Consider the following 16,103-nt stretch of genomic DNA (forward strand, 5'->3'; position numbering starts at 1 on the left):
TGCTTTCTTTCATGCAGCTTTGTATCATAAATCTCTCCGTAATGTGACGAGCTGTTCTTTACGAGCCCTGCTACTTTGGCAGAGCTATTTGCCAGATGATTGCAACACCTAAGAATGCTCCTAACCTCATCAGTACACCTGAAAACCTTTTGCAGACTTTTTGTTGTCAGACCCTTTTCATCTTTGAGCAGCAGGTTGTCATGGTAATTCTCTTTGAATTCTTTCATGTGAAGCTCTGCCAGGTTCTTGTTAGTGTGAGGCTCGGCGTGGGATTCGAGTCACTGTGCAACATCATCCTCTTCAATCTCCTCAAATCCCACCTGCCATGCTGGAGTCACTGACTCATTGTGAATGATTCTTGGTTTGAAGCCAACCAAGTCATTCACTGCTCTGAGGAACAACGTACTCCACACGTTGTTTGTACAGTGTCCTAAACAGCAATGGTGAAGTTAACAGCATCCATTATGTGAAATTTCTTCCAGAACTCTTTGACAGAAGATTTTCCATCACCTGAATGAGAGTCCAGAAAGTCTATTAGATATTAAACATGGCTATAATGCCCTGGTCTATCAGCTTACTGTATGATTGGTGTTACTTGCAGTAGCAGGAACACAACTTTGCTATTTGGACAAAGGGTCTTGTGCCTCCAAAATAAGGAGAATCCTCATGGCCAAATTTTCTTTTGCACATTTTCATCTTGGGCACAAAGTAGTCCATAAATCACCCACTGAAGCTCTGAGTTATCCACAGCCTATGGTGTGATTTCCTGGTGATAGGAGGTTTCACCTAATTCTTCATTGCACATGTCTTACAATAGCACATGAACAGAGTTTCCATTTATTATTGCCTTTTACATTGCCATCTAATAAAAGAGTTAAGCGGTCTTTCAAAGTCTTAAAACCAAAAGCATTTTCTCATTGTCAAAGATGTACATTCTTGAAAGTATCCATTTCCAATACAGACCCAATTCATCTGCATTGAAAACTTGGAGACCGTCATAGCCATTGTTCTTGATGATCTGCTGCTAAGTGTCCAGGAATGCCTTGGCATTCCTTAAGGTTGATACTCCTGAAAAGTTTAAAAATTTGGCATGCATCAGGCCACTTGTAAGAGTTGGATGGAGTACCGAACCTTAGATTCGAAGTGATTCTCATTTTGGAGTCCCGGTTGTGTTCAACACAATACCTACTATTCATTGATTACCTCCGACAAGTTGCTGTCTGACTCCTACTAAATATGGGTGTTCTCATCAAGGCAGAATAATTCAGAAATCAAATGTTATCCTAATTATGTGCAACATATGAGAGAGAGAGAAGGATAGACTCATAAAGAAGAGTACAGAGAGAGAGGAAAAGAATATCTGGGGGGAAGGCATTGAACATCATATATGAGCATCCTTTTTAAAGATAAAAAAGCCTCCTGGCATGCTACCTGCTTACTGGTTTCACATTGACCTATTATTACAGAGTATTTATGTATTAATGAGAGTATTTAATATTTAAGTGGATGTGGAGAGATGATTTTATATGATAATTCAACCACCATGGCTAATGTTTGTAATCAATGCCACTTGCAAAATAAGGAACCAGTTTTTAAGAACTTGCCTTTGCCTTTATAGAATGTCCAATATTGCACTTGGAAAATATATAAAACATAATTTAAAATAATTGGTAAATTGGCTTATTATTGTCACATGCACTGGGGTACAGTGAAAAACTTGTCTTGCATACCGTTCATCAATTCATTACAACAGTGCATTGAGGTAGTACAAGGTAAAACAACAACTGACTGAAGAATAAAGTATTACAGTTACTGAGAAAGTGCAGTGCAGTTAGACAAGAAGGTGCAAGGTCATAACGAGGTAGATTGAGGTCAAGTGTCCATTTTATACTAGGGAACCATCCAATAGTTTTATAACAGTGGGATAGAAGCTGTCAAGTACGTGCTTTCAGGCTATTGTATCTTTTCCCCACTGGGAGTGGAGGAGAAGAGAGAACATCCAGGGTGGGTGGGGTCTTTGATTATGCTGGCTGCTTTACCGAGACAGCGAGAAGTATAGACAGTCCATGGAGGGGAGGCTGGTGTTCATGATGTGCTGAGCTGCATCCACAACTCTCTGCAGTTTCTTTTGGTCATGGGCAGAACAGTTGCCATACCAAGCCGTGATGCATCCAGATAGAATGATTTCTATGGTGCATTGATAAAAAATGATGGGGGTCAAAGAGGACATGCTGAATTTCTTTAGCCTCCTGACAAAGTAGAGGCACTGGTGAGCTTTCTTGGCTGTGGCATCAATGTGGTTGGACCAGGACAGGCTATTGGTGATGTTCACTGCTATGAACTTGAAGCTCTTGACCTCAGTACTGTTGATGTAAACAGGAGCATGTGCACAGCCCTCCTTCCTGAAGTCAATGACCAGCTCTTTTGTTTTGCTGACATTGAGGGAAAGGTTGTTGTCATGACACCATGTCACTAGGCGCTCTGTCTCCTTCCTGTACTCTGACTCAGCGTTATTTGAGATATGGCCCACTACGGTGGTATCATCTGCAAACCTGTAGATGAAGTTAGAGAAGAATCTGGCCACGCAGTTGTGAGTGTATAGGGAGTAGAGTAGGGGGCTGAGGACAGATCCTTGTGGTGCACCAGTGTTGAGCATAGTCGTGGCAGAGGTGTTGCTGCCTATCCTCACTGATTGTGGTCTGTTGGTCAGGAAGTCAAGGATCCAGTTGCAAAGGGAGGTGTTGAGTCCCAGGTCCAGGAGTTTGGAGATGAGTTTGCTTGGAATTATAGTATTGAAGGCGGAGCTGTAGTCAATAAACAATAGTCTAACGTAGGTGTCTTTACTATCCAGATGCTCCAGAGATATACGTAGGGCCAGGGAGATGGCATCTGCTGTGGACCTGTTTTGGCGGTAGGCAAATTGTGGTGGTCAAGGTTGTCTGGGAGGCTGGAGTTAGTGTGTGTTATGACCAGCCTCTCAAAGCACTTCATGATGGTGGATGTCAGAGCCACTGGGCGGTAGTCATTAAGGCACGTTACCTTGTTTTTCTTAGGTACTGGAATAATAGTGGTCTTCTTAGAGCATAAGCATTAATAGTACAAGCAATGGATCAGAACCGTATTGACAATTGACTATTTGACAGAACTATGGAAATATGCGGCATCATCAGTCTAAATAGCAGGACCCAAATTCTTAGTTTCAGTGTTGAGCAGATTTGTAGCAGGGTAAACCCATGAATCAGCAAATCCAGAGTCAAGCAACAATTTTTACCAAGCAGAATTTGGTGACATAATGAGTACCAGTGACTCAAAAGTTGGAGAGTTCTTTTGGATAATATGAATTAAACTAGACTTGAACCTTAATCCTTTCTGAAGAAGTATTTTCATAGAATCTGCTTAAAGTTTGAATCTATAATGGATACTCTTTGTCCCTTGGCCAATGTAATTTCTGGTCCCCATTTCCTCATAACCATCAATTTACAAAGTATTGAACAGAAAAAAATTAGTAATCACTCTTGACATCTATTTCAAGGAAAGAATTCCTAATTTCATTTGTAATTTGAACTTCCTTATTGGAATCTTGAATCTATAAAGGAAACTTTCCAATCCTCAGGTTTTCTAAATTATTATTATTAGTAGTAGTGGCAGCAGGACTCTAATCCAGTCACTTCCAAGATTCAGGAATTTTAGTTGCTGATTATATTGCAGGTGTGTAAAGTGGGGTAAATGTTACATTTCATCTATCTGCCATTTGGAACCATTTCTTAGACACGTGTAAATCGCTTAGTAAATAGAATATATTTTCAATAAAGTAATTCCTCAATTTATGAATTTCAGTTATACTGACACTGACTCTTTAGGGTATGTTACTTCAATTTATGCAGCTACTTTTCACTATAACAAATTGATCAGCACTTTCGGTGAGAGGAAAATAAGATACGGAAATGCCATAATGCATTTTGCTCAATCATTTCAATTTACAAAATTTTGCTTATCAAAACATTTTCCAGGAATAAATATCCTTTTCATAAATCGAAGAATGCTGCTAATTAACCATTGTGCTACATTACTTTTGATGGGGGGGGGTAGTAGAATATGAGCGAGATTTCAATCAACCAGCTAAGTGACTTGAAAATCATGTGCATGTTTTCACCAAACATTACTGTCTAAATATTTAAACCAGCACAAAAAAGAAATTGGACTTGATGGAAAAATTTGAATAGAAAGGAATGCTTATGTAGGATGAGATTTCACATTGGAGTTTCTTTGTTGGAAGGATACCACTTCGGGGAATGTGGATGAGACCAGATATGAGCAAAAAAAAATGCATTGTGCTTCTGGTGCAGTAATAAAAATCATTGCACTGCAGTTTCAAAATTATGGCTATCACATAAAATCAAGTGTTCATCTCATTTAGTGGGAGTGCAATAACACTGCTGCATGCTTCAGAGAACTAATTAGAACAAATATTTTGTAGTATATATACTAACCCGTCAAGCGATAAATTTACTCTGCATTATGAGGCATGCATACATTTTTCAACTCCTGTAACAACCCTGTTTTGATTAGCTATGTTAACAGCTTGAACTTCCAAATTTTGAATGTTAGGCAAAATTGTGTTTCAATTCTCCCATATTGGGAACATTAATTTTGCAATTGCTCAAACTCTGCTTGTTGAAATTCTGATCCTGTAAGATTCATTTTCTTTAAATTAGTGCAATCAGGAACCTATTAAAAACAGTATATTCTACTGGTGGTGACACAAACTTTTTAAGATTTACTATTTCATTGACTCATTTGCATCTGACTTGTTCTGGAGTAATTTCACAAACTTGCATCCAGCAAAGATTACCCATTGTGTTCCTGAATATTATAGCACAGGTTTGTGTGTGTGTGTATTGAAAATGGATTGGGATTTGAAGTCTTGTTGCATTTTTGATTTTCATCAGCTAGTACTATTTGTAAGTTTCATGCAAATCGGTGTTCTTTGACAAATGTTGTCTGTGGTATTCAGAATGAATAAAAATTTGAGGTTCTGAAGTGTTGCTTAGTAATTGTTTATTCCTTATTTGTAGGATAAATTCCAATTCAATGATGGAGTATGCTGATCTTTGGTTAAGGTGCTTATAAATGGCTTTGCCATAGACATCAAAAAGAGGTCTTTATTATAATGGTTTAAACTGTGAGCTGAATGATCAAGCAGAGCTATGACTAGTGTGATTCTGTTCACAATGCACAAGGACCGCCATCTCAAAATCTAAGTCAATATGAGTAGGGTTCAATGTGTGTTTTTTGATCTGACATAACTAGGAAAATAAATTCTAAGCTGAATACTGTTACAGATATGAATACAAAACGTAATGTGTTTTAATCGAAAAGCAGAAATACGTGACACCTCCTGTATTTTTATATTGATTTGAAACTTGGAGTGCATTTGTATGGTTAGGAATGTTGAAATAAAAGTTCATTTTATTTTAAAGTATTTGCTCATCTCTGAATACCGCTGCTCATCATGTTTGCCTTCTGGTCCCTCTGAAGAAGTATTGAATCTTCCAGCAAATTCGATTGATCTTTTAGCAGTGTAATCACAATTACTCACCTCCTTAATTGGCCTGCCTGAAATCAGAAAATGGAAACTGATCAGCTGTGTGTTCCGATCAATAGCTTTAGAGCAATACTAGCAGGGGCAGGGGAGATAGAGGTTATAGTGAGATCAATTGGCCTGAGGTGTCAATCATTGTGCATGGTTTTGCATGCCAAACAATTTGCCTGACTGCAGTGGATCTCTTTAGATTTCTGTGGAAAAAGAACCAGGAAGAAATTGTGCCTTTCCCAGAAATTCTGTGATTATATCATAATGCTTTTATTCTGTAATAACATGAAAATATTAATCCAGTGTGAACCTATTTTTGTATTTATTAGAATTGCTCAAAAAACATTGGTCTGCAATAGCCACCTGTAATCAGTGCTTTTAAAATTATCGTTGGGAAGATTCTCTAGTATAAAATTAGGTTTATTCAATGCAAAGCTGTACCATAAAGGCAAGAAAGGTTTCAGCATCCAAGCCTGACCTCCCCTGACTTAGCTAATTAAGAAGGGAGAGTTTTGTCCAATACGCTTTGCAGAGTATCCATTGAACCCTACGAGGAATATTGCTTAAGGATAAGCTTGGGCAAATGTTGATTTTTTTTTTTGGTTCCAACTTCCTCTGTTTACTGGCATTTTGTAGAGTTTTGTAGAATGCCCCATTTCCATGAAACTGTATCTTGACAACAAGATTAGAGGGCAGCATAGTGACACAACAAGTAGAATTGCTGCTTCACAACTCCAGTGATTCAGGTTCAATCCTGACTACCATTGCTGTCTGTCTGGACACTGCATGTTCTCCCTGTGACCACCTGGGGTCCCTCAACCACCACACCCCCCCCCCCCCCCCCACCCCAAAAGATGTATAGGTTTTTTGGCTGCTATAAATTGCCCCTAGTCCAGGTGAATCTGGGGGTGAGTTGACAGGAATGTGGGGGGAATAAAATGGAATTGGTGTAAGATTAATGAACATGGATGCTGGATAATTGGTGCAGATTTAATGGGCCAAAGGGTCTGTTTGACTCTATGATGAACGATGCCTTTGCATTTGTACAAAATCCTCAAGTAAATGTGCTTTCTTGTTCAATTGGGTGCAAAGTGGAGCAATCCCAAATTGTGGTGTCAGTATATACTTTGGATGTTAACTTTGATCGGATTTGATTCATAAGTCTTTAATCTCTAATATTTTACAGCACAAGCAATGATCAGTTCAGCGTGAGCATCCAACCTCCAGTAGGCGAACTGCTTCTGCCGATCACAACGTCTGAAAAGGATTTCATAAAAGAACAAGGTAAAGCTTGAGCTGATTCTTTGCATGATGCTATTAATGCGGGCATTTATTTTTCATCTCCAACCGCCCCTCGGTGGGTCGTTTCAGAAGTAATCACAGCGTCGACCAGGATTCACAGATACTTCAGACTAGTTAAGATGGCAGGTTTACTTCCCTGACAGAGATTTATGACCTGATATGGTTTTGGATCAGTCTAGGTGCTTCATGGTCATCATTACCAGGGACGCAGAATGCTAGCCTTAGGAATAATAATTAATTTTTTTAAATTGTTGTAAATTCTAGATTTATTTAATTACCTCAGTTTAAATTCCCCACTTGCCATAGTGGGATTCAAATTTGCATCTCTAAATCAATAGACCAGGCTTCTGAGTGCTAGTCTAGTGATTTAATATATATATGTACTGTTTCCAAAAGAATATAAACTTGTAAAGACAGAGGGCAAGACTGACATACTTGATTACTTTGTCTTTCTTCACCAGAGAAGAGTATGCTGCCAATGTGGTAGGCAAGGTGGAAGCAGTTGCACTATTAGATAGGATGAAAATAGAAAAAGAGGATGTACTTAAAAGGTTGGCAGTCTTCAAAGTAGAAAGGTCACATGATCAGCTAGATGTACCCTAAGTTATTGAAGGAAATATTTGCAGAGATCTGGACACAATCTTCTAATGTTCCTTGAATGCTATAAGGGAGCGGGTGGTTCCAGAGCTCTAGAAGATTACACATCCCTGCTTTTGAACAAAAAAATGAAGGGAAAAACATGGGAACCACTAGGCAGGCAGCCCAATGGCAGTGAAGGGACATTAGGATACTTGGATACTTTTCCAAATGCTAATTATTTTTGTCCCTAAATTGTATGGTCAAATAAATGAAAGTCGGCATGAGATTGTTAATGACAAAACATGATTCACTTGCTTATTTGGATTTTCTGAGTTAAACAGGGTTGATCAAGATAATGCTATGATGTATATGTGAACATTATAAAGCACTTGACAAATATCACATAATGGACTTGTTAGGAAAACTTGAGCCTGTAGGATTAAAGGGAGAGTGGATACAACATTGCCAAGATACAGCCATTGAGGAGAGTGAACTTGATTTTTCATGCTGGAGGGAAGATTGTACTGGTCTCCCCCAGGGATTGATATTAGAATATTAGTGATGGAGACTCAAGTGCATAGGGCAGAAATCCAAAACAGTAGGACTTTAGGAGAACATAGTTTAGCGAAACGGGAAGATACAAGGTAGGTGAAGTTTAACACAAGAATTGTAGAATGATGCAGTTTGGTTGGAAGGATCAAGAAAGATCGGAGCTAAGGGAGTACAGAATTGAAGAAGCCGAAGAGTGAATGTTCACAAATATTTGAAGATGCCTGGTCAGATGAGGAAGGCTGTTTTAAGAATGAGACAGTAATGGAAAAGTAAAGAACTGTAGAAGCTGGAATTCCAAAATAAAAACAAAAAATGCTGGAAATACTTAGCAGGACAGGAGCAACTGTGGAGAGAAGAACATAGTTAATGTTTTATATTAATGACCATTCATTAGCACGAGGAAAAGTTTAAAAAAAAATCAAACATGATTCAAGTCGCAGGGAAGGTGGAGATAGAATGCCAGACATATCAAAGGGAATGTCTGTGATAAGTGGAAACACAGTTTGCATGAATGTACTCTCACTGAATTAACTTTTGTGTCATTCAGTGCCTCGTGATCTCCATCATATCAAAGATGTTCCTCCTTTGCTGCCTTCACCCCTACCCTTCTCTTCAACTTTAAACATTTGATTACTGACTTTTCCTAGCTCTTATGAAAGTTCACCAACCTGAAATGTTAACTCTGTTTCTGTCTGCACAGATGCTGACTGACCTGCTAAGTATAGCCAGCATTTTCTGTTTTTATTAAAATTGTAAAAATGGACTTGCTGTGCTGCATTGTTCTACATGATGGATGTTTCTGTGATTCATCTTCAATCTATGCCATCTGATTGGCAGAATATTTTCAGCGTATTATATTTTTTATATGTATTAAGATGGTGCAAAAGCCAGGCACTTATGCTAATTCTTAATCAACACTTATAAGCCACAAAACAACAAATTTCGCAACATACAAGTCAGTGATGATAAATTTGATTCTGATAAGCCTAAGGTAGCATTCTGTTTTCAGTTCTAAGTGCTTTCTGTTAAGGTAGAATGTCAAGTATTAGAGAGGGTGCAGAACAAATTTACTAAAATAGTAAAATGAAATCTGTAATAATGCACTTGTTTAGCAGAGAGAATGAAGAAGCTGTGATTATTCTCCTTAGAGCAGATGGAGCTGATTCAAAATCATAAATGAAATTGTTTCCAGTGCCAAAAGGTTCAGTAACTATAGCACCAGGATTTATAGTGATTGGCAAAAGAACCAGAGGGAACATGAGGGAGAGTTCTTCTTTAGCAGTAGGTTATAATTGTATATGCACTGCTTGAAAAAGTGGTCAGAGTAGGTTGAGTACTTGCATTAAAAAAGCAAATTGGATATACATTTAAACAGAACAAGTTTACAGAGCTAAAGGGAAAGACTAGGGAACTGGAATTAATTTGATAGCTTTATCAAAGAGCTAGCAAAAGCATGGAAGACAAATTTGCTGTATCCTTCTTTAATTTCGTAGCTTTTAGTTTCTGTAGATGCCATCTGATTGGCAGAATACTTGCAACATATTCTGTTTTTGATTTGCATTTTCTTGTGCATTTGCAATCTGCTTTCAAATTGTTTCTCAAAAAGAAATGTCCCTCCCAATGGCATTACCAGTAATCCCCCCACCCCCCAAGTTCTCCAACTAGATTGGAGCTTGGAATATCTACTTACACTAGAATTCCAGAGTACAATATTCTGTATATAATATAAACAGAAAATGCTGGGAATACTCAGCAGGCCAGGTAGCATCTGCAGAGAAGAAGAGTTAACATTTCAGGTCAAAGATCTTCATCAGAACTAGAAAATGAAGAAACAGGCATGGTTTAAGTAGCAAAGGCGTTTGGGGAGGAGGAAGGAAGCAATGGAGAGAACAAAGATCATATATAATAGATATTTTCAAATCGCAATCATCTTCAAATACTGGATGTGTTGACACAGCATAAAATTCTATACCCTGTATTACTATGTTATATTGTATTTATATTAATGGGCAGGACATGTTCCTTCCTTTCAAAACTTGAAGAAAATACTGTGAATGACAGCAGAATTAGTCTTCCAGTGACTACATTGTGCAGATAAATGCTATGCTTTGGGTTTGGATTCACTGGAAAGCTGTGTAAGGTATTTAAAATTATTAAAGGAATATATAACCAACAGCTGGATAATATGAGGTGATGAAATTTGGAGCAGTTATTTTTTTTCTCAGCTGGTGATTAACCAGTGGAATGAATTTGAAGAGATTGTAATGTGTGTTGCCTCATTATGGTTATTCAAGAAAGGGTTTGTCATATTTTTAGAAAATTGCATGTTTATAGTTGAGGGAAGGTAAGATTAAGATGATAAGCAATAGCTTGAAGCATTCTGAAGTTTGCCTCATTGAGTATTTAGAAGGGGTAGAGGAATTTTTGGCAGATTTCCTGAATTGGCTACTGATTTCTCCCATTACCTTTTCCTGTAGGTGGAGAAAGGGAAGTAGGGATGAGTACAATAAAAAGAAATGGGGCAACCGTATTTGGATCTAATTGCCTTTTCTCATCCTGAAGTCAAATAATCTTCTGATGTTCATGATTTGTTTTATTTTCTTCATATCTTTCTTTAGTCCAAGTTTTCTGAATAATTAATAAATAGAATTTGGGTCAAGAATTTGGATTTCTTGGCTGAAAAAATATTAAACTAACTTTGTAATACCAGCATATGTCATTTTGTTTTCATTGCCTTTTTACATGAGCTTATTCCAGTTCCTTTTGATCCAGTTGATGGGGGCGAGAGGAAGGGTTCATATAAATTTTGAATAACTAAACTCACATGGGTGAGTTGGCCTGACTAATATATTTGAGAAGGTTGTTTTCCTAAAAGAGAGAGACTCAATCCATCCATCTGATCATGGAAGCTTGGTATGTTTTCCCTAAAGACTAACTTGGCCAGTTTCAACAAAGAAGCAGCATTAACTGCATTCACAAAAATATCTGCATGCTGGACTCTCCTGAGTATAAGATTGAATGAATGTATACTGGAAGATTAAATGGAAAGGAAAACTGGATTTATTTGGCTGTTTTGTATTCAGTTATTAAGTCTATGTATTTTTCAGACCATTCTGTAACTTGTTAAGAGTGTGTAGAAAAGCTGTAAATGTATTGTTTTGATTTATTTTTCATACAGAAACCCTACTACAATTCTGCTGCGGTTAAGTAAATTGCATCTACATTTTGGAGATAGATTTTATTTTCTCTTACAAATACCAGGAAAGCTGGGGGAAGAGAGAGAGATCCAGAAATGTGTTTAAAAATGTGCTTTCTTTCCACATATTAATTTGCAGATGATGAACATTTTCCACCATTTAGGTTGTGCTTTCACCTCCATTCATTTGTTAAGCAGCACTAGTAATATGAAATTAATGGTACCAATTAGAAAAATGATATATAGTATCTAAAAGAGTCTTACTAATATTGCCTTTCTTATTCTTTTGCTGGCAAAAGCTTGTCTTTCTGCTTTCCAGTACTTCTGCAATGACAGGTGAGTGCATGCCTGGCTGCAAAGTCTACTCTGAACTACCATCCATTGCTCTTTTTTTAATGCTTTACAAATGTAGGAAAATCTTACCTGCTGAAGATTTGTTTTCTCCATTTGTGTACTTTTTTTGTGCGCTGAGATTTTTGGTTACATTTTGTTTGCTTTTGTTGTAAGTGAGCCACTTTTCTGATTAGTCAAACAGAACCATCAGTTCACAGAAGAACTGCTCACAGGGAATTAAAGTGAACCTCAATGGAGTTGTTGCCAAAATTCCTTTGTCTTTCACTATTTTCCTTCTATGGTTGTTGATTCCTTCTGTGAGTAAATGTGGCAGCTATGTGCTATGTTTAATCGACCAGAAAGGTTACTCTGAATAAGGTTTTTCAAAAGTTATGTTTTTATGCAATATTTCTAATGCAGTGAGTTCCACTGAGTGGAAGTCAATCTTTCTGTGAAGACTATGTTGGGATTTCAAAAATCAAACCACACGACTGATAAATTGATCTCCTTCTGCTTATGGGGATTATTTTAGCAATTGTTTCATTCATTGTATCAGCCCTGATCCAATTTGTATGGCATCTAATTATAGAAGACTGCCAACATTCAGCAGATAAAGATATGTGCCAAATAATACCACAGTACAAAGGGTTACCTTGTACTCCAATAAATAGTAGGTCGAAACAGGATATTCCAATTTACTATTCTCATTCTCTTCCATTACACAACTCGACATCCTGAACCAGCCATAACATTTATTGGCAAATTAGTTATGTTTATCAAGATTTAACTGCATTACACTTGTGGCTTCAGTGGATCTTCATTTATTTCAGGTAAGTGAGGAAAGTTGTAACATGGAAAAAATTGTAATCTTCAGCAGTTGAAATTACCTGGGTATTTGAATAAAGCGGACATTTAAATCTAGAATGTGACAATTAGACTATTTCATATTGCATGCATTTTATGGGAAATTTAAAAATCTGAGCACTTTTCCCTCATTCAATTCTAATGGAAGGAATAATTTTGCAATATGTAATCTTTAATTTTTATTCAATTTCTAGTTCTCCGCACTCCTTTTCAGCATTTCATTTCATTCTCCCAGTTTCACTGTCCCCACTTCAGTACATTTGATTCTGTTATCTTCCATGCTTGTACTTTGCTCAACTAAAGATTCACTTCCGCTGCAATAGATGGGGGCCATTCCTGCCCTTGCTCCTTACCCTCTCTCCCGGCACCATTGTAGAGCTCTCCTTATGTTTATCTTTCATCCCATAATCTCTGCATTCAACACATCATCCTTTCCACAGTATCAGTTCTGTGTCACCAGCAGGCATCTTCCCGTCCCCACCTTAGAATTCCTTAGAAATTGGTCTCCCCGTGAGGCACTGGTTGGTTCACTCTTCCTTCATGCCATCTGCTCCTCTTTCCATGACACCATCCTGTGCAAGCACACCTTGCTGCTCTTTTACTTCTTTCATCTCCAATCTTCCCACCATTCCAAGCAATTCTCTGTGGTAAAGCAAAATTCTATTTGAAATTGCAATTTAGTGTACCATATTTACTGGCCACGATATGATCTCTATACTGGGGGAGATAACTGCATCTGGAATCACTTTGTTGAGCATCTGTTTGGTCACAAACTTCTAGTGTTCTGTCACTTTAATTATCTGACCCAATTTATTCTGACCTCTGCCTCATTCATTTTTCCAATGAAGTTCAACAAAAGCTCAAGGAAAAGTATCTCTTCTTTCACTTTGGCATTTTACACCCTTCCAGACTAAAGCTTAAATTCTGATTATAACCACCCGTGCCCATTTTGGGAACAGGAACAGCTGATGACAAGTATGCTTTTGTCCTTTTACAGCTCCTCTATCTATGTTTTGCTTGCTTGTCCCATTACCAGCTTCTCTTGCCCTGCACAAACACCTACCTATCACAGACTTTCCCGTGTTGCTGTTCTCGCCTGTCTTCCTTTCCCTGCCTGTGTACTTAAAAACTAGATCCTCACTGTCAGTTGTGACTTGTGGTCGTTAACCTTGAATGTTAATGTTTTTCATAGGTGCATCCTGACACTAAGTATTTCCAGAATTTTCTGTTCTTACTTCAGATTTCTTCATCACCTGGTGTACTTAATTAAAAACAAATCTTGTCTGAATCCTTTGACATAACAGAATTTCAAAGCTGCCTCTCAAGTATTAAAGGAGTGCTGGGCTGGAGCATTTCTGAGAAGCACTGTTTCTCTAGTAGGGATTTAAAACCGAAGACTATCATGTGAAGCAAAACTCGTTCATATCAGGATTAGTGTTAATAGGTTGTCAGTTTAAGCATTGAAATTTACTTTATTTAACTGCTATGAGGACAATTTCCTTTTGGTACGGCCAATGTAACCTGGAAGTTAGAAAGAATAAATATAACCATTCAGTTATGTCTACAGTAAATTGCTTTATTTTTTAATAGTTCTGTACTTCTCAGTACTCTGTATCCATATATAAAGTTTTAATTCCATTACAAAACTGTTTTTTATCGATGGTGAGCAAGTTCATAAATAGGCTTAATCTTGGTGTACTTGTTGTGCCAGCCAATCATTTCTGGTCTTAAAATTTATTTTCCCAGCAACATATAAGGACTGAAACTATATTTTTATTTGAACATTTTGAGTTAATTTTTTTTTTGTACCAAAGTCAACTACTGTCTTTTTAAACACCAAAGCACATTTAAAGCTTTCTTCAGCACCTTCCACAATAACATCAGAGGGCCTTGGGAATCTGTAAATCAAGATCTGGGATTTATTTTCCACCATTGGGTTTTTCAAATTCCTCTAATGTATTTAACGTATGTTAATCTATATGGACAGTTCCACCATTGAGGCTGACATTTGTGCAAGCAAAGAAGCAGTGGCAGAAATAAGCAAGTATAAACTTTGCTTTTATATCATCAAGCTACCTTAAAGCAGTCACATTTGATGCTCCTTAATTATAGTGCACTCTTTCTTTCCAGGTTCTTTTCCACCTCAGCAATCAAGACAATACATTTGCTTACCATGCTGCTCCTCTAAGTGTTCTTCTCCATGTAAATTAATCTTGATTCAGTTTACACTGTCATGCTGAGTGGTACAAATTGCCTATAACAATAAAACAGCACGAGTAAAAGGCAGATTGAATGTGCGCCTCACTTGATAGGATGTTACTGTGTTTTATGCCAATACATTAGCTGAAGATAATGAATCTTCTGTTCTGAAAAGCATGGTATAGTTGATTTTTAATTTTACTTCAATGGAGCAGTACCTTGTCTTTTAAAGAACAAGTTAGGCAAACCATTAATGACAAGAGCGTTAAGGTTAAATATGAAGCATTGCATTCACTTGTCTGAGTGCTATCCATCTTTCCATTTACAGGAGGTTGACAAAAGTACAGGCTTTGTGCAACATTTCCTTTAATTACATGCTGAGGGAGCAGGCTTTTAACATAAACATGGTTACATTAATTTATTTAGCATTTGCTGCTGAATAGAGCTTGATGCTGGTGTTTTAAATCATGAGTGAGTGCAGAAATTTGTAACTACCTTATACCAAGCTTGCCTGCAACCAGTGAATGTTAAATGTCTGCTTAACCTTTTTTCAACCAATGCATGAGATTTACGATCTATTAAGGCAACATTCTTGAACTCTATAAAGAATATATTTCTGACCTACTATGTTTATGTAATATTGCAATATAAATTAAACTTGAGACTTTAAATTATAGGATTGTAATTTGCAGTGGAGAAGTGTCCAGGTCCTGTATTTTCCCCTCCTCTTGTCTGCTGTTAACTTTTTGGGTAGACAGAATGTCCTTAATCTCATATAAATTGGTAGTCTAAATCATTGTTGCAGAATTTAAAGCTCTTGCAAGATCTGTGTTGAATTAACATGGATTGAATGACAAGGATTATCTACGTTACAAGATAGCCAGTCTCAACAATGATATTCTACAAGTGAGAAGTACATTTTGTTTAAGTGCTGAGGTCTTGGAAGTATTCACAGCAAGGAACCTTCCCACCATTTTATATTGGATTTTTATTGAGTGGATAACCTCTTGGGCCATCATCATCGCCTTGAGCAATCCTTCGAGAGTGACGGTGACTTGCTCCCACTCCAGCTTTGTAAATTCTGTGACTACTGATGAGGACAATGTGTGAATCTCAGACTCCTTCATAGATGGGGAGGAGTTGCCTGATGGGGCAGTTGGGTGGATAGTTTGTGAGGTGGTGCATTCCTCCTTCCATTTTCACAGTGCTTCTGTATGTTACTGATTCAGGAACTTGAGGTTCTCAGTACTATTGTGAATGCTGTTTCTTCGCTTTGAGAGGTCAAGGGCAGGAGATGTTGTGCATTTGCAAGGATGATTTGAGCACATCCTTCTATCTTTTTCCTCTGTTTACCTGGCAATCTCTTCCCATGACAGAGCTCAGAATATAATATCTTTTTTCAGGAGTCTGAAGTGAGAATGACGTGGACTGTACAAGGGAGCTGACAGAGTAACTAGGGCTTCAATGCTGTTTTATGTTGTTTTG

The 16,103-nt window shown here is 37.6% G+C and overlaps 1 protein-coding gene across 2 annotated transcripts in view; it reads left to right on the forward strand.

The window, feature by feature from the left end:
• The window catches only part of ap3b1a (adaptor related protein complex 3 subunit beta 1a), a 203,881-nt gene that overhangs the window by 166,753 nt on the left and 21,025 nt on the right, over window positions 1-16,103 (forward strand). For both annotated transcript variants that reach the window (XM_052019559.1, XM_052019560.1), the window contains exon 25: window positions 6,780-6,877. In XM_052019559.1, coding sequence (XP_051875519.1) covers window positions 6,780-6,877 — 98 coding nt within the window. The remainder of the gene's footprint in view (window positions 1-6,779; window positions 6,878-16,103) is intronic.

The sequence above is a fragment of the Pristis pectinata genome, chromosome 7, assembly GCF_009764475.1.
Source record: "Pristis pectinata isolate sPriPec2 chromosome 7, sPriPec2.1.pri, whole genome shotgun sequence".
Taxonomy (NCBI): domain Eukaryota; kingdom Metazoa; phylum Chordata; class Chondrichthyes; order Rhinopristiformes; family Pristidae; genus Pristis; species Pristis pectinata.